This window comes from Parambassis ranga, chromosome 2, assembly GCF_900634625.1.
Source record: "Parambassis ranga chromosome 2, fParRan2.1, whole genome shotgun sequence".
In the NCBI taxonomy this organism is placed as follows: domain Eukaryota; kingdom Metazoa; phylum Chordata; class Actinopteri; family Ambassidae; genus Parambassis; species Parambassis ranga.
The window spans coordinates 29,263,012-29,282,511 of NC_041023.1; the positions used below are offsets into that span (position 1 = coordinate 29,263,012).

The window sequence follows — 19,500 nt, forward strand, 5'->3', positions numbered from 1 at the left end:
TTCCTATATGTGATAACCAAGAATGAATTCAAGTGGTTTGGAGACAGAGCTCACCTCAAGAGGACACTTGATGGGCAGCAATCTAATATACCAATCAACACATTACAGGGTTTACAGTCCTTGAACGGCATTTCTGTTGATAAAATGACTCTAATTCAGAGCTAGGTTTAGGATCTTGAATGTCGTAACGTGTAGAGCCTCAAGTGAGATATTTCCGTAATGCTCTCAGTTGAACCACAACTCTGTGCCCTTCCAAACCGTGTAACCCTAACCCTAACTCTAGTTTTGACCCTAACCCTAATGCAGAGCTTGGGTGTGTCTACAACTACCATAGGTAGACTACTAGCCAACACTGAATCAGATGCTGAGTCTCACAGCAGAGATGCCACCAGTGTGCTCTAGTTGTGTTAACACTTCTCCATTTTGTATTCATCTGGACTCTATCGAGTGAGTACAATATTATTATGTAATTTCAGCAGAAAATATTTTCTGAACATTAGAACATATATTGGGCATTTGTTTTTCATAGAAATGGCTAGCAGTGTTAAAACTCAGCCATTCTGAAATTGTTATTGTAGAATTGAATTGATCTAATGATGGGACAGGTATGTTTTGACTCTTTAATCATTAAAAATTGACCAGGCATCGAAGTTCGAGCTTGAAAAAAAGGTTTTTAACCATTGCCAGTCGGCCATCTGGAAAACAATCATTATCAATATTACCATAATCAATATAATAATAGACAATAAAAGCCTCACACTGCAGAGTTACCGACAATGGGGTCATGAAACCAGTAAAATCTGGTAAAAAAAAGGGCCAATGCAGATCTTACTTGCTTCTCCCACTCAATGCTAATTTCCATGTGACTTTACCATAAACAGATAAAAATATGACATTTGTCTACTGCAATTCATACAACAACATAGCCAGTTGACATGTATGGTTTTAGCATCTTATTAAGAATAATATTGTTTTCAAAAACATTTCCCTCCTATTTTTGGTGGTGTTGTTTATAGCATCACAACATCTCTTAATGGAATTTGAAAAGTAAAAAATCATGTTGAGTATGTAATTTGCCGTTATGTGTTGGAAATGCTAGAAAATGCACAAAATTATGTGACACTGAAAACAAAAATCAAAAAACACAAAAATGTACACGCACAGAAATGTAAAACAAAGAATCCAGAATGCCAATATCCATTTTTTAAATTTTCTTTATAAAAAAGTAGACCTTGTGGACAGACCAGTTCACAAAAAACCCTAAATCTAAATATTTAGACTCTTTGAAAACAGCATCACAACATAGAGTCGTTATCTAGATTTGCTTTCATACATACCGTTTCAAACATCTTTTGTTCCTTTAAAAACACAATAAAACGTGCTTCTCCATTCTAGTGAGAGTGAGGAACAAACTTTTACAAATGAAAGAACGTGAAGCAAAAAAAAAAAAAAACCAAAACAACTTTAAGCATTTCCAAAGGGAAACAATAGGCTTTAAAGCACGATGCTACAAATACATTCTTTTCCCAGCAGAGACAAACAAGAACAATAAAATAAGCACTTTGGTCTCCCTCCTCAAACCCACTGAGCAAGAATGTGCCATCATGTTTATGAATGACATTAAACACGCTAACTGTCAGCATCGCGATCTCACTGTACGATATTTTCTGTGGGCATCGTAACTTCACGTACCGAGTGTCATGTGAATTGTCGATACAAGTTTTAACTTCTGAGCCAGCATTCACTTTAAAACACACAGACGCACACAGCCTGTCTCAAGGAAGTGAGGTACAAAAAAATCCAAACATTGACATAGAAACAAGATGTAACTTCTTTTCTTCCATTTAAATTCGGTTTTAAAGTGCGTATCTTCGTACAGACGTGTTTTAACTGCAGTGTATAGAAACCTGTCGAAGGGCCTCATCAATCTACAAGAGATGTAGGGGTTTAATGTCACATTATATGATTTATTCTGGATTAATTTGTGGTTGAAGTCAGTCTGTGATGAACAGAAAGTTCAGCAATCACAGGACAATCATTCTTAAAAAGGCCTTTTTGAAACAGTTTTCTTGGATAAAGACTTCTCTGTGTGACTGTTTTTTTTAAGAATGAAACTGAACTGAGCTCCAATCTGAGAAATAATTCTCTGTAAATTGACACAAAAAATCAAATTATAAAAAAATATCTGTAGCTGGGTTTTGAAGTAAAGTTTTAAAGTAAAAAGTAAAATGCTAAAAAAATGTTTCCTGATCCTCTTCTGTATGTTTAGAGGAACTGAAACATTAGAAGTGTCTTTACATGACGTGATGAGGCCCATCAGGACGACTAAACCTCTGCTGCACATTGTGATAAACACAGTATGAAACTGGAAACCTGCACATGTATTGCTGTGAATACTGAAACCACTGATGTGGGTCTTAAACTTTAAAAGAAGAACCTTTATTTGTCCCACAACGGGGAAAACAACGTATAAATGAATGAAAGAGGCCTGCTTTGTCACGTTGCATGCAGAAAATGTCTACATTAAACTCCACGTCTGTTAATTTTTGTAGTTAAATGTATCAGACATCAGTAGCTTTAAATGTCACCGCTTCTGTTGTCACCATTATTGGGATGATTGTTTCTTTGCAGGGCCGATATCTGATCGCCTAGTCCAGGAGTCCCACAGAGAATCCACAGCCGAACTGTAGGTCCATGTAGATATAATGATTTTAGGGAGTGAAATTTAGAGAAACTTAAGTAATCTTTACTTTTAATTGACTGTTTTTCTCACATATGACTTAATTACTGAGTTGCAGTAAAACTTGATAAATTCTAGCTTCTTTGTAAAAAAGGACTAGAACAGATCTGACCTCATATTACAGAGTTTTGTTTGGAAACTCACTCACATAAATAACAGCTTTCAGTTCAAGCAAATAAAACACAAAAAATGTCAATAAAAGACGAATTCTTTCCCCATCCGCATGTCAATACTCTGCCTTCAAAACTGCTAAAAAGAAATGCAGCTGAGAACCTAAACCACGTCGTCTGTAATAATAACTTAACGCTAACACTTTGTGGAGACAGGTCAAACATAGCGTCGTCTCTGTACACAGAAAAATGAAACAAACTAGAATTCAAATAAAGCCTAAAGGTAAAAACACTGAGTGGGTAAATAAATAGTTTGTGAATTGCACAAAGTGGAAACGTTGAAGGTCAAAAGCACTCTGATATGCTGACGTTCTGTCTTTGAGTGAGTCCAACAGTCAGACGAGCGTTCAGTGAGGGTGAAGCGTTTCGGTTCACTGTCATGATTTGATCTTCCACAGCTGTGAGAGCGCACAGAGACAGGAAACATCAATCATTAGCAGCGATGAGAGCGTCATTGAAACACAGGAAATTAATCAACAAATAGTAAAGCACACGTTATTTGTTATAGCTAACGAACAGAAAAGAGATAAACTTTTTTTTCAGCCAACACAGCCAAAATAACATTTGTTTCAAAAATCTGAACAAATTCCTTAGAAGACAATTTAAAAATGACAAAAAGGGCTTAAATTGGATTATTGCAATCTTTATATAGAGATAGAGCAGCAGTCATTGTGAATGCATCCATTTACCTTCAGGTTAAATCCTAACAGGTCAGATATGACTCCGGACACGGCCGACAGGATGACCACCTGGGTGATGTTGTAGAGCAGAGGGTTCATCGTCAAACCATACAGCCTGAACGGAGTATCCAGCTCCTGCAGGAAGAACAGGTGTTAATGAGTCCTCAGAATAAAATAAAACGCGGAGCGATGAAGGTGGAGGTTTGTACCTTGAGCAGTTTGGTGGCTAGTTTTAAGACGTTGTTGACGAGCGTCAGCTCCTCTTTCTTGTTCGGCTTCTTCTCCATCTTCAGATACAGGTTGATCTGTGAGGCGCACAGTGGGTCAGTGTCTGAAGACCTGCCTGTGTGTCCATGTAGGTATGACCTGTGTGTGTGTGTGTACCTGTTCAGTGAGCAGGATGGAGGTGTTGCTGTACTTCTTGCTGGTCTCTGAGCCCAGAGTGACGAACCTGAGGAGGAACAGAGACAGACTGGAGCACCAGATCACCAGCTCCCAGTTGTAGTGACACTCCAGGAAGGTTTCATGGACGTGCAGCAACTGGAGGGAAAAAGGTGACAACTTTATTTTAGATCTAGGAAGATGTGATTACACACTAAATTCTTCAGATTAAATTCACGGTTTATCCAATATTATATGCTCTTCTTTCAGACTTTAAAAGTTACCTGAGCACAGCAGATGAAGACGACAGACAAGGTGAGCAGGAAGGCAGACGACACGATGACGTCCACTGAACGCTGAGGCCCCCTTCTCTGCACAGCAATACTCAGTGTCACTCACAGTGCATTTACTAAACTGACAGATAAATGAAACAACAGCTCACTAACACCATGGCTGCTGTACCTTGAGGTAGGAGCGTAGCGACAGCCACATCTTGATGTTCTGAACTTTCTTCAGCCTAAAATGTGGGACTTCTGACTTCCTGGCTCTGCGGGCTGAAGTCAGGTGACCAAACAGTTTGGCAAACAGTAGCCTCTGAAACACAGAAACAAACATGAAACAACATGAACATGTAACTAAACATGAAGTCATTCAGCAGCGGATCATAACTTCACCCTCGCACCTGTTTGTAGGTCCTCTCTGCTACGCTAAGCAGGAAGAAAAAGAGCCATATAAGGCAAACGCGCACCAGGAAGCTGAGTGTTACCATGGTGATTACCAAGGCATCAGACCCAGAGCCACCCCCCAGTGCTACGGACAGCAGCTCATTGGCTGAGAGCGTGGTCAGCTGATCCAAGTCACAATACTGAGCCAGCCTGAAGCAGAAAGACATGAAGTATAATTAATGTTTTTATCTGATAGTACAGATTTTGAAACATGCTGCAGATTTGTTGTCCCTCATTACCTGTAAGCGAAGGGTGTGAGTCCAAGTGTTACTGAAACCAGGTTTCCAAAGACCTGGTACCCAATGCCAGGAGTGTAAAGATTCACCTGTACAACAAGACAAACCATCAGTCTTTGCTCTTTCTCTTCCTTTTTTCTGACCTCAGAATAAATCACTCACTCTGTTCATGATCATGCCGCTGATCTCCAGGACGGACATGTCTGCCTTCTTACACTCGTTTCCCTCCCATACGATGGCGCTCACTCTCTCCAGGCCGGGGTTAGAGCTGTGCAGCCAGGGGACATGACCCTGCAGGCCGACAGACACACAGTCACATTAAGGCAATTGTCTTTATATTAAGACTGTAATTCAGAACGTGTTGACAGACCTGATGGAAAGGGTCGTCTCTGTACTCCTTTTTAGCAGTGGGGCATACAGGTGTTGCTCCTCCTTCTCCCTCTGCAAAGAAAAGCAGGCACAGTGATAGCTTACATACAAACGCATACCACTGTTCAAACACAATAAGTACCCGATTATTTCCCTCTCACCTGTCTCTGAGGTGCAGGACGACCTGCACTCTGCACAGTGCAGGAAGTCTTCCCACATCAGGTCCTCAGTCTCAGACTCGTGCCGAGTGCTCTCCGAGTCCTGAGTCCTCAGACTGGAACATCTGGAGCTACAGCTGGTACCGGACTTTGGGACATCCTCCACAGCGTAGTGTTTCTTATAGTGGTGTGTGTTCTTGCGGTTTCGGAGTGCACAGTCGCTGTTCATTCGCTCGACGCCCCTGCGGAGGGCGCTGTAGGTCGCCTCAGGGTCCTCCTCACTGGACGCTTCATCTGACGCCGGATCCTTGAAAACACAGATTTAATCTTTGATCAGCTACTACATTTTTCAGCAGTGAAAAAAAAAACACGCTGTTATTACCTTGTTGCCGCTGGGCAGCATCAGGCCTGAGCTGCGGGCGGTGTGAGTGTGTGCAGGCTGCATGTGTGGGTTCCAGCACACCTCGTCAGTCCTGTTTAGTGAATCGCAGCGCTGCTCGTGGAGCTGAAGCCCCTCCTCACTGCTGCGATTGTTCACTCGGCCGTCCAGTGACACGTACCCGTTGTCTGTCTCCGTGGATTTGTCGATGGAGAGCTTGGACTTCTTAGATCTTTGAGGAGGAAGTGATGAAAGAAGAGGCGAGACGGGAGATAGACAGAGAAAGACGTGCATATGAGGAGAGACGTTTAGATTAAAAAAAGGCAGCAGGGCAGTTAATTCACAAGCAGACATGCAGTGACAACAACAGGATGCGTGCAAGACTGGAACATTCATGCACAATGAACATCAATAATGGAACGAAATGAATGATATAGTGAAAAGCATCGTAGTTGATTATGTAGGCTGCATTCTGGTAAGTAAGTGGATTGATGAATGGATCGAGTGGCAGAAGTGTCTCAGTGAGAGCTGAAGTGAGCGTGACAGAATCAATAGATGAAGTGACTAAATTAAGACTAATGTAGTTCCACACTGCTGCAGTCTGCTGAAAGCTGGTTGAACTAGAAGCAGGGGGAGCAGCCAGGAACATTTCTCAGATTTAATACGGCAAAGATAATGTGGTAATATTTTAACAGCTAAGAACGGTGCCCCCCGTGCTTCTTTTTGAACATAGCTTGGTCAGCAAGATACTAACATGAAATTTAGCTGCAAAAATCCCTCTGTGCTCCTCAGGATGTGATGGAAAGATCCAGCAGCTGAAGACTTTGCAAAGTTGCATTTAAGTTTGACCAATTTCTTTATGTTTAAACTATGAGAGGAGAGGGTGTTACAGCTAAAAGAAGGTCAGGAGTCAAAGCTGGTATTCAGTTTTTGCTTTGTACTTTTTCAGTTCAAAAGGAGGAAAAAAGTACAGATTTGGAGATAGAAATGAATCCCAGCTCTGTCTCTGCACATCATCTTGTTAAAGGAAACAAAAATACACACCCAGCTTTACAGATATCATGCCAGAAATCTTGGAAGAAAGCGCCCAGGCTGTATGTGGTGCTGGCTGTGTGGGAGTGTGGCGCCCCCTCCTGTGTGTTATCGGTAGTGCTAGACCCGTCGCCTTCCCTATGCACCTCCATCTGAGATGCCTTCCTCAACTTCCTTCAGTTTGGAAAGAATGGGAGGGTGGAGAGAGACTTAGAGAGGACCAGGAGACTTAGACCTACAGCGGTGTGTCCTCCAGGGACCTGGCTGCTTTTTCTCATGCTGAGATTTTAACCAACAGCAAGTTAAAGTTTGACAGAAGCGAAAGAGTGCTGTTTGTTTCTAATCAAACCTGGCACCTGGTGGACACAGAGGCTGATACATTTAAAGGGCAAATTCAACCAAAATCTTCTTTTAGGCTGGCATTCTGCAAGAGTAGAAACACTGTAGAGAAATTTCAGTTTAGAATCTACTTTTGCAGGATGCTAATGTAAAGGCAACATTTTGGCAGAATTGCTCTTCATAGATTTGATAATTAATAACAAATGGACACAAAGGAGAGGTGGAGGACAAAGCTTATGATCACTAAGGGAGAAAAGACTGGGCCTAATGGTATGTTATATATATGTGCCCTGGTTGTGTTGTTAAAGCTAAATTCATCGTGTATTAAAGAAATTCAGGTTACACTGTGTGAGGCAAACACACAAGGATAAATCTTACTGACAACAAGATGTTATTTATTCCAAATCTTCTATAGATAGTAAAATATGGATTCTAATTACTATTAAGAAGCGTCAGTGATGTGTCTCTGAGATAAAGTGTCTAACAAGGGTTGGGTAAGGTAGGAGAGATAAATACAGAGAAAAACATCCCGACCAGCAGAATAAACTTTTGTTTAAATCTCACTGCTCTTAATGTTTGTCCTTAAAGTGAAGGAGAGCCGAGGTTGATTCACTGAATGACCCCCCCCCCCTTTCCAAAACTGTGGCATGGTCCAATTTTCTTATGAAAATTGTCTTTTCATCGTTGTAAACCAGAGACAGAAGCCACACATCAAGTCACAGAGACGGCAAATCTAAACACTACAAAACACAGCAGCGAGTAAGCAGCCTGCGCCTCTACTCTCACACTGAAATGTTTTCAAAATGTATCAGGGAGAGAGTTCCCGACAGCTGTGTGTGAGCACGTGATGGTGCCAAGTCAAATACAAGCCCATCAACAAAAGATGTATGCATCATTTGAAAAACAACTTCCTTCCTCTGAACTTATTCTGACTCTAAAACCTGCTTCTGTTATTTCAGATTTCCCGCTTTCTATCTCTTCCTGTGTGTCTCACTTATTCCCCTGCAGAGGGACTTCCACTGTTCTCCTCCACCTTCCTCTCCTTCTAGTGTTCATGTCATGTGCACAATATTTTCCACTTCTGTTTCCTTCCTCTTACCTGCGCCTCTTCCCCCCGCTGCTAGAGGCGGGCTTTGGGGTTCTGGTGGAGACGATCTGACAGTGGACGGTGCCCAGCAGCAACATGAGCCAGATGGCTCCGAAGACCTCGGTGGCCGGTATCCCATGAGGCTGAGGGATGATCACATACAGGAGAGCTGCTGCCACTGTGAGAAACAACAACGACACACAGAAGAGGAGAGGGATTCAATCTGAAGTGTATCAAACTGCACTGTGAGAAAACTTTGTTGTCTAAAACTTTTAATTTGCTTTTACTACATGAATGTGTTGAGTCACAGCATTCTGTGGTCTGTTTATCTGGATGTGGTTCTGATCACTGGGCCAGACAGCCTGTTTTTATATTAAAGTTAAATAAACAAATTGACTGTGTACTTGTGTACGAATTGTGTTTACATTCACTGATTCACTACCTACCACCAAACAGTGAGGGCATAACTTCATTAAAAATCCAATCAAACTGTAACTTAGGAACATGTTAACTACAAGAAATTGATTCTGTCCTCGAGTTTCATCACAATCACTTTGATTAAACTACAGTCTGCCTTTAGTGCAGATTTGAGAGTCTGTGTGTGTGTGTGTGTGTGTGTGTGTGTGTCGTTGTGTTTTGTGTGGAGGAAGTGAGCAGGAAGGGTGGAGGGAGAGATGAAAAATAACCGTCTGTTTTCTTCAGAGCAGAAAAGGGCAGCTATGATGCAGGTGGTGGAAAACACTGTTCAGTGGTCTTTAAAGTGTTTGTGCAGTGAGTGTGTGGGTGAAGCCCGGGGCGCGCTCCGTGCTGGCAGGAGAGGGTGGACTCCATGTGTATTTTAGGAAAAAACAGATTAGAGGCACAGCAGCAGCTGTCGAGCAGCCTGTGGAGCTGGTTTACTTTAGAAGATTTAAAACACGTGGCGAGTATCAGATCAGGACAGGCGACTGATCGATTGAAGGAAAGGTGGATAACACAAAGCATTTGCCTTTGATTCAACACAGTGACAAAGGCAAAACTGGTGGTTTTAGCACCGACCTTGGAGCAGATAGAGAGCCAGCAGTAGGAGGAAAATGGCTCTGGAGGTGACCTGGATCCACCATCGATAAAAAAATGGGAAGAAGACGACCCTGACAATGCCTTTCCGAGTCAGGGACGTCCACGGACTTTCTGGTTTGGCCTTAGCGAATGCCGAACCTGAGACACAAGAGATAATAAACACACACACACTTACAGTCAGAGTTCATCTCTAAATACCTCCTGAAGTAACAGTAGACTCTAATTCTTCCCTTCTGTTGTCACAATGAGGATGAAACAGCCTGTCTTGATTAATAATTTAAACTGTGATGAAAATCAGAGACATGAAGAGATGGGAGCAACAACGAAGACATGAAGACAGGAAAGGCGAAGATTAACAGATACGGGAGGTTGGCACGGCGATGATGGCATCTCAGGTGAGTGTTTAATGATGATTTTAGCTTTAAGCTGAAAGCCTGTGTGTGTCATCTAATCTAATTATCCTGATGGGAAGGAAGGAAGGTGTGTGTGTTCCTCACCTCTAACCAAGTCCACGTCTATCAGATCCGGTTTGACATGTCCTGTCTTCTTTGGCTTGTTCCTCAAGCCCTGCAGGGGGAGACAGAGAGTCAACACTGGACAAAGACGAGGAGAGACATTACTAATACACAGATGTTCACACATGACTTGTCGTGCACTTTATGCCTTCATAAACACACATGCGTTCAGTGTTTGAGGAGGCACACCGTGAAGTCACTCAGCTCCTGGCTCTATTCAACAGCATCTACTCACATCTAGTGGGTTCAATTCTACACAAGCAGCCTATTCTACACTACACACGTTCACTGTTCATTTTCAGACTCTTTCTGTGGGAGCTCTTAGTCACTCTGCATGATGAGTGTTGTTCAGTTTACGTTCCTGGGAATCAGTCTCCCCTGTGGCACACTGACTTCCTGTGCCAGCCTGTCACTTCCTCCTATGTTGTATACACTTCGTCTGTGTGTGTGTGTGAGTATGTTTATGAGCAGTAAATTACAAAATTCACAGAAATCTTGGTAGCCTTTTAAGCTGCAAAAAAATGAAAAATATTATGTGGCAGCTCTGTACAGAAAATCATCCTCTGTTAAATCACATACATTGAGTGCTGATCAGACCTTTTAGCACAAACTATATGATTTCTAGCTGCATAATACAAACTGCATGTATTTTATGTGAAGTGAAAAAGCAGACAGATGTTGTTGGGTTCTTTTTCCTTCTCATCCATTTTAAAGCAAATCTTGTTAAAATACACTAAAATTCACATTTTGTAAATCATTTTCTGCCATGCATTTGACAGCAGAAAAGATTTATTTTCTTTTTTTAAGAAAGAAGCATCAAATAGTGAAATGCCGCACAAAGCTGTTCACTTGACTCCGCCTGGCTCATGCTAATATTTACATACAGGCCAATCAAGTTGTGCATTATCAGTAAATGGTCTGATATGTAGGCCCTTATCTTTAAAGAGCACGACCCAAGAGCTCTGACAGAGTGAAAGGGTAGTGAATAATCCCTCTGTGTGTGTGTGGAACACTAAAAAGAGCTGATCAATAACTTCCTCTTGGTAGCAGGTGCACTGCAGCAGTAAAGTCCTTCACAGGCATCTTGCCTGTCTGCAGTGCTCTTATCTCTTATGTGTGTGCTATTCATAGCCTCTTATCTTCATGAACTACATGTTGCCTGACCATGGTGACATACAGAAATTCTGCTTATTTAAATGAATAGTACAAAATGTAAAGACAAACACCGCCCAAATCAACCACACGTTTGCTCTTTCAAATTTGTCTGCTGCATATTTTTTTTACCACTTTACACACAGACAGGTCCAGTATGTGTCTGAATATAATGCAGTTTTTACAGGACAATATAAATAGTAAATACAAATTTGCTCTCAACCCCCTGGAGGCAAAATGACAGCAACAACCTAGAGTTTATAAGAAAAAAAGAGCAGCTGTAACAACATTATCTGTATAAGGGAAGCTGTCTTACTAATAATAGAACTAGAGAAGAACATCAAAGAGATTGTTTCTGTGTATTTATGGGGGCGACTCAGTTTTTATGAGCCTATAAACAGTATGATTAACACACGAGGAGGAGATGCAGCTCCTATCCATACAAACTATGTCCTGCTGCAGCTACGGACTATGGGAAACAATTTACTTATCCGGTGGGAGTCAAGGTCGCACATAGTGCTCATACCGAGTGTGTGTGTGTTTGTGGTAGACTTTGAGCTCATTAAAGAGAGTGTTTCCCACCACTCTGTTTACAGGATCAGCAGTGCAGTTCACGGCGAGGAGGAAGATAGGATTAGAGATGGAGAGAGGAGGTAAACCCTCTTAGGATCGATTTATAGCAGCTATTCTAGATGTTATATAACCCTAAACCCTCAAACTCCACCAGGCTGGATGTAAAATCTGAGATGGCACATATGAGGTTATCTCATTTGTAGGCCAAATGTCAGAGGTCACAGAAGACAGGTGATGAGGCTCAAATGTGACTTAAGGCATGCACACACCTCTTGTATGATCAGTAAAGTGATATCATGATGCAGAGCAGGAGGTCAGCCTGGTTCATACTGAAAACATCCAGCTGGTCGCCATGCCAGTCCTGGTTCTTTTTCTGAAGTTAATATGTTAATACACTGTAGTGCTATCATGAGCCAGTGATTATCTGAGCATGTGCATACTTGTATTGTCTGAACAAACTGAACAAAATGTTGTGTCTGTGTTCAGACGATTACAGGTCGTAGTAATACAGCTACGACCCTTATAAAATATTTTGTCTGTGCCTCTGTGCTTTTTCACCGGTGCCACCTTGTCCCCGTGGCTCATGCTCATCCAGCTCAACTCAGGTTCAGAAAGTCAACAACTTCTTCCTGCGGCCAACAATAACAAAAACAGCGTTGCATCTCTGTGCACACAGAGTGGGGTTAATAAACACACTGAGATTCGACATGGCAGCTGAACTCAAAACAACCAAACACGGTCTAAGAGTCTACGGCTTAGGTGAGCAGACGTGCACTGTGGGACAACAAGAGGGACTGCCTCCCTGCTGTGTACTCACCTGAGACATTAACTGCAGAGAGGAGGAGGATGAGGAAAAGAGAACATGGAGGAGGATGGAGGAAAAGAGAGGAGAGATGGGCAGAAGACACCCAGCCAGGAGGGCAGAAAGGAAAGAGTTAAAAAAAAAGAGAAACATTCTGGAAAAGAACTGGTGGCAACGCAAAGAGATAATGACTTGCTGGGAGGAGGAGGACAGAAAGAAAAGCCATGACCAGGAAAATGAAAGTGTCAGCAAAGAAACATGGAGGTGTAGAGCAAACAAAGAAACAACCAGACCTTTATTTCTCTCTGCTCCACTGATTTCTCCCATATCTGCTGGTCGTAGGCGCCGATCTGCAAAAGTAAATAAATATTATTTATGAGTCATGGACAGGAAGGTTCCAGTAAACAAGCAGGTACAGAGGATTTGTTTCCAGATGCCTGCCACACCACTATAACTTTCTTTGACAAACAACAAAGCTTCAGTTGTGCTCAAAATATTTTACATTGCTGAGTAACGAGTGGATAAACTGCTGTTCTACCTAATGTGAAGTACGAAAGTGTCATTTTTATAACTTTTACTCTGTGAACTCAAGTTAAATACCAACACTCCATCTTCATTTTATTTTTGACCTCAAGTAGAAGGAGATGATTAGAAATAGATCCAAATCTACAAGTATTTTGATATTTGGTAGGTATGTGGTCCAACCTCTTACCAAGGACACTATCCGAAAGATGCAAAATCAGTAACACAAAATTACAAAAATATTCTGTTTATATTTGGGACAATATGAATGTCAATTGTTGGCAGCAATGTGCTGTTTAACAGTGTCATCTTTGAAAACCTCTGAACTTCTTCAAATCTGCTTGAAAAGATGCCTGCCAATAAAAACTACACACATTCTTTCTCTTAACCCTTTAATGTTGTTGTTTTTTTGAGTGGAGGTGAGAACCTGTGAAACTGGCCCAAACAGGTTCAGTTAGAGTGCAAAGTCTCTGACAATATCAATCAAATCTAGACCTGCAGCTAGTACTTCTCAATGTCTCAGAGGCAGCACTGAACATGCAGCACCACCTGTCACTGTCACAGGGATCAAGGGGATCAATAGTCCTGCAGAGAGAGAGAGCGAGAGAGAGAGAGAGTCTGTGTCTCTCTCTGTGTGTGGAGGAGCTGAATGTCTGTATGAGCCTACTGGAGCGGATCATGCATGCTTAAAAAGATCTATGACACACACACAAGCAGCAGTGTGTCTGCACCAGCTAAACACTGACCGAGTGCTGTGACTGTGAGAACAAGATATATTTGTACCCTGTCCAGACATCTGACCTGAGGACACGCACAAAAGAACAGAACAAACAGACTCCAAGGTCAATCGGACAGTGTCTCCACATAAAACAGACAAAATACTTTTTCATTCTAATGTCTGTGTTCTGTTCTCAGACATAAGACAATAAACTGAGGATCTGACCTCAGCAGATCAGTGTATTCATGTCTGTGTGTGTGTGTGTGAGCATCGAGTGTGGGTCATCCTGCAAGCTCGCCAGTGGAAACTCTGTATCTTTAATGAGACTTCATTAAACATTGATGGAAAGAAAGCAAGAGCGAGGTCAGGGACGAAGAAGAGAGAGCGAAGAGAAGGGACAGAAGGATGTAAGGGAGAAAGTGTAGAGTAATGTGGGAATTAAAGAATAAATAGATCTTTTACTACTTTCCTGGTAGATAAACCTCTATAATTCCATCTTAAAAGGTCAGAATTTGTGCTGTTAGGTAACCACTAATGTCAAATACCAGACATCAGCAGAAGATGTGGGTCAGGCAGTGCATGACACTGTGCTCCTCCCACATAACAACATCACTTTTTAAACACTGACATCTTCTGCAGCATGTGGCCGTCATGACTCCGCCATCCTGCAGGTCACATTCTGATCCACATTCCACTCTACATTCAACACAGTAAAACTTAACATGCAGACGATCACGCAATAATCAAACGCTTGTTAATAACAGTCAAAACCCAGATGTAATCATTTTTTGTCCAGATTGATGGAAGCTTCTGAAAACCTATTTCAATAATGTAAAAATTTGGCCGACACTTTGTCAACTCAGTATAAAAATGAGGAGGGTGTATGAGTAGAGAAGGCGAAGCCTCTGAAAACAGGCTGAACAGATCTGCAGACCTGTACGTTTTCTGTCTTTTAACACTGCTGAAACCTTAGAACTGCCTTTTTTTTTTGCAGGAGACAAAAGTGCATCCTCAGGCTCCACCACTGAAGAACAGCAGTCTTTTCTGAGCGCTGGACAGCCCTGAATCCGACATCTGACTGAGTGACTTACTGACTGTGACATTTGGACTGACAGATAATTTTCCACGCCACTCAGCCACTATCAAAAATCACACACACACACACAAGAGGGTGGAGAGGATGTTATGAGTGCATGTGGAGGACAGCCAGAGGGCAAACATGACCAGACTACAGCAGAGAAAGATAAAGGTAGAGAGGGTATAGATGAGGAGGAAAGTAGTTATGATAAAAGGACACACAAAAACACACAGAAACACACCTGTCGTTACATCATGAAGTTGTGCTGTAACTGAGGTCTGATGGGGTGGAATTAACAGCATTGTAAATCCTCCTATCTCCACATATACACACACACACACACAGACACAGACACGCACACACCATGTTCGCTCCATTACAAATTAAAATTGATAACACTTAAATTACACCATCTTTGTTGGCCCGCCTCTTACTTTATACATTATTATTCTGCTTTTAAGTCAAAATAATTTAAAAAAAAGATTAGAAGAGGTGAAATACTCTTAGAATTAAACCGAGAAGGAAATTACTGACTATAAAGATTTGACAAGCAAATTAGGTGCTGAGCGTGCACCAGGAGGGAGGCTGATGAGGCTAAGTGTGCTGCTGCTGCAATGCTAGTGTCACCATGGCGACGGATGGAGGTATGATCCAGGGAAAGGAGGAGGAGGGGCTGGGGGGAGTTATATAACAACTGCCTCTGCAATGAAGGGGGTATTAAGCGGGGGCACGCGCACATGCACAGATGCTGCTTTACAGAGATAAGGTGGAGCTATGGTGGAGTGTACGTCTACAGACAGACAAGCAAGGGAATTATCTGATACTGCTGATGATTCTGGATTGCAGGGTCATTTAGATGTTTATCAAAAGGCTATGCAACCACAACATGCAGCAGTTTTTGGACAAAAACTGCTTTGAAAATCCAACATTAAATAGACAACACCAACCAACTAGCAATTACCAGGAAGAGGAAGAACACCAATAAATCTCTTAGAAACTGGAGGAAACTACAGCAGGGCTAAAAATAAAATATAAGTGAACAGAAATTTGACTGCACATATTTGACTGCACATAAATGCCACTGTTGCTTTGTGTGTTACATAAATAGATTTTACAAGGTAATGACAGGCGAGTGTTGGTTTCTTCAGTTTCTCCATTTTTTATTGCTGTAAATTTAAAGCACAGATGTCACTTTGAGCAGAACAAAACTATTCTTCCCGACCTTTCAACATTTTGCTGTGACTAATACAACATGTGGCTCGACAAAGACATAAATTGGGTTTTCAGATATTTACACCTTTGTTCCACTTCACCTACTGTATATTTATGAAAGCTATGAAACATTATATATCTATACATTTGGTGGGAAGTTAAAGAGGTACAGGCAGCCTTTACACTGAATCGAAAGCATGCTGCACAAAACATCAACCTCCACTGATGGAATATTGGCTTGGTTTATTCTATGTGTGCCACATTTTAGTGCACTCTGTGTGAAAGGGGCTTATGTGCTGTAGCTCATTTTGCACTCAATCATAAACAAATATTTCCTTTTATTTCTATCGCTCTGTAAACTGTTGATTCACTCTCTTCCTTCTCAGCTTGAAAACACCTCACCTGTTTGTGGGAATCACATATTTACACAGACATGCCTAGGTGTGGTCAGCTTTGACGCAGCCATTAACCACCGATGTGTCTCAAATGACAGCGCACAGTGACAGCAGTGTGTGCACTGTATACGCAGGGACACTTTCAGTTCAGTGTTTTTTTAAAAAAAAAACCTGTTGAGCGAATAATGAAATGAGAAAGTTTCACTTCGGAGTCCACAAAACTGTGAGAACGAATATAAAGTAATCTAGAATAGGGCTCCTTTAGGGACCTAATTTATGACATAAATTATACAACAAAGCAGTTGTCATCTCTTTTTAGTGACATACATGAAAATATATTCAAACAACCTAACCTAAAAAAAATGATATGTGACAGTGGAAAAAATTTGGGTCAGACAGCTGGTGATGGCATACTGTTTAACCCCTCTGCTGTGTTTTCCTGTGTGACCATGGCAGCAAAGAGAGAGAGAGAGAGAAAGCCATCGCTGTAGAGTGTGTGTAAGGTTTATTTTCAGCTTGGACAGGTGTGTATGTGTGTGTCTCTGATGGGAAAAGCTACATTTAGCGGTCAGAAGTAAACTCTTGCCTACATCCCGAAAACATGAACCGTGCCACTTCTCACAGCCTAAAATAGAGCCTAAAGCTCTCACAGAAACAAAGCTGAAGCTGATAATTACAGTTCAAGTATGTCACCATCAACGCAGTCATATGGGGTACGCTTAATAGCAAAATGCTCACAATAAATAATCACCACAGGAAACTGGCTACCGTCTCTGGCTTGGCAACAACAAACACTGTGTCAGACTTAAAAAAAAAGGAAAGTCCTTCTGGCGCCGTGGCAGATATAGACTACACGGTGATATGGGCCTGGCGTGGCACCGTGGTGAGAGTGAAAAAAAAAAGCAGCCCCCACACAAACAGTCTATTTGCAGCCTGTCTCCAGACATAGCTGTGACTCAGGCACACAACTGCCTGAGGGGTAAAGAGGCTGGAGATGTCAGATTTGGTTTAACCGAGCTACTCTTTGACAATCTGGACTATTTCTCTGAAATATGTCCCTTCTTCAAGTTAAACTGTGACTGCAATTCATTATTTATTCCTGTTCTTAGACTTTAAGAAAGTAAAGCAGCAACTAAAACTGAACAATCCACAGAATCCCCAGAGGTGTGAGAAGCCAAATCTTAAAATTGATAAACAAAACCAAACCAATCAATAGTCAATACTTTGCTTCTATCACAATAAAATCATGGCAAATGCATCAAACCGATACCGAAAACACTCTCCTGTTTGATCATTTGGCAGGAACTCAGGTACGGAAGCGCTGAACTGCCACAGTAGAAAAAAAAATTAATCACTATTTCGTTATAACGTCAAATGCTATCACGTTATAACGACATATTATCTCGTTATAACGTCACACCGTATCTCGTTATAACGTGATATTATCTCGTTATAACGAGATACATTTTATTGCTGTAATAAAAAATTAACTGTTTATAAGTAGCCTAACCTAACCGGTTTGCTGCTCACATCGGAAAATGAAACATTTACAAGATTTAATTAAGTTCTATTTCATGCTTGGATTAAGTCATGGGGAGATTCTGTCCTTACTGCGCACAGTGGACGATACTGTGATCAGTATGCGGACACTCAGAAGGTTTTTAAAATGCATGGGACTGTTCAGAAGAAAGAATGAGACCGACCCTCTGGAGGTAGCTTCATTTCTCATCGATCAGCTGGAAGGACACAGAAGGCTCGATGGGTACAAACTGCATCAACTTCGCCTTCCTTCTCGTTATAACGAGATAATATGTCGTTATAACGTGATAGCATTTGACGTTATAACGAGATAGTGATTACATTTTTTTTTCTACTGTGGCAGTTCAGCGCTTCTGTACTCAGGTGTTTATTAATGCCAGCAGGACGCACACCCTGTTGTTTTCTTAGAAAAGCCAGTGCCTTGCCAGACACAAAAAAACAAGCTGCAACAAACTGATTTTTGCCTTTTGAGGCTTGCCAATTTGGCGTGGTCCAATTTTATTGATGACAGACACAATTAAGAGATTTGATGGAGATGAATACGTCCATCCTGCCCATTTGTGACTCACACAGCAGAGGCATGACGACCATGGTTAAGACATCTTTCAGAAAAAAACCCTGACATTTAATGCAGAACCTTTAGATGTTTAGGAGAGAGAAAAAAAACACTTAACTCGCCTAAAGGAGACCTCAGAGACAAAGAAGGCCACAGGACGGGTGTGATCGCTTCTAAAAAAGGTTCACTCATACATGACTCAGCAGCTGTTGTCACTGGTGGGTGTGACTGCCCAGACAAGCTTAGCTTTACACACCGCTACAGGGAATTATGTATGGAGACCAAATAAACCTTCATCTTTTTAATCTGCCTATATTTAACTTTTCTAGGCTGTAATCTTCAATTCAATTTAAAATCCAAATGAAGCAGCTACTTCTTGCCTCTGTAATTTGTCATAGACAGATTGTTTTCAGTCTGGACCTCATATCTTTTGATACGAGTGTGATCCAACTCCAGTGAAATCTTGTATTGATGTCTCTATCAGGCAGGTGCAGGACAGTCAGACACACACAGACAGATAAAAGGCAAAAAAAATATGCAGGAAATAGGCCAGCAGACGGGTTTGTGAGGGCAGATGTAAGCTGAGAGCTGCATGGGGGGCAGGGGAGAAGCAATGCGGGAGTCCAGCAGAGGATCTGATATCTGAGACTATGGAACAAGATGACACACAACACCAGCCTGGTTTCAGACTGTGCCGAACCCTGTTGCTGCTGCTGACAGGAGGTCATCATCAAAAACGCTGTTATCAAGGAGTACACAATGTAATATCAAGAAACAATAATGGATTGCCATAATTTGTGCCTCTTTCATAGAAACATAATGATGTACATTCATAGCAGTTTCAATGGCAAAAATACACAAAATCTGAGTAACTCAACACAACATAACAGTGCTTCTACAGACAAGACAGGACCATTTCTGTTGCACAAAATATTATGGAAGCATTTTTCCACTCATCAGATCAGATATTCCTAAGCCTTAAATATTGATATTGTTCTCAAACATTCAAAACTAGCAATAGTAGGTTTTTTAAGGATACAAAATGTCCTGCAAGTAGGGGTGGGCGATATGGCAAAAATTTAA

General features: G+C 41.6%; 1 protein-coding gene across 4 annotated transcripts in view; it reads right to left on the bottom strand.

Moving 5' to 3' along the window:
• Positions 1 to 1,196: 1,196 nt before the first annotated feature.
• The window catches only part of LOC114451721 (putative homeodomain transcription factor 2), a 29,623-nt gene continuing 11,319 nt past the window's right edge, over positions 1,197 to 19,500 (bottom strand). For 2 of the 4 annotated variants that reach the window (XM_028430541.1, XM_028430533.1), the window contains 18 exons: positions 12,691 to 12,747; positions 12,413 to 12,424; positions 9,853 to 9,922; positions 9,335 to 9,493; positions 8,309 to 8,474; positions 6,883 to 7,044; positions 5,842 to 6,070; positions 5,463 to 5,766; positions 5,303 to 5,373; positions 5,095 to 5,223; positions 4,936 to 5,021; positions 4,654 to 4,846; positions 4,434 to 4,565; positions 4,256 to 4,342; positions 3,975 to 4,130; positions 3,800 to 3,895; positions 3,600 to 3,725; positions 1,197 to 3,308 (listed from right to left, as the gene is read on the bottom strand). In XM_028430541.1, the coding sequence (XP_028286342.1) occupies positions 3,288 to 3,308; positions 3,600 to 3,725; positions 3,800 to 3,895; positions 3,975 to 4,130; positions 4,256 to 4,342; positions 4,434 to 4,565; positions 4,654 to 4,846; positions 4,936 to 5,021; positions 5,095 to 5,223; positions 5,303 to 5,373; positions 5,463 to 5,766; positions 5,842 to 6,070; positions 6,883 to 7,044; positions 8,309 to 8,474; positions 9,335 to 9,493; positions 9,853 to 9,922; positions 12,413 to 12,424; positions 12,691 to 12,747 (2,256 nt within the window). In that variant the 3' untranslated portion in view covers positions 1,197 to 3,287. The remainder of the gene's footprint in view (positions 3,309 to 3,599; positions 3,726 to 3,799; positions 3,896 to 3,974; positions 4,131 to 4,255; positions 4,343 to 4,433; positions 4,566 to 4,653; positions 4,847 to 4,935; positions 5,022 to 5,094; positions 5,224 to 5,302; positions 5,374 to 5,462; positions 5,767 to 5,841; positions 6,071 to 6,882; positions 7,045 to 8,308; positions 8,475 to 9,334; positions 9,494 to 9,852; positions 9,923 to 12,412; positions 12,425 to 12,690; positions 12,748 to 19,500) is intronic. The other 2 variants (XM_028430550.1, XM_028430559.1) reach the window with 2 other exon arrangements.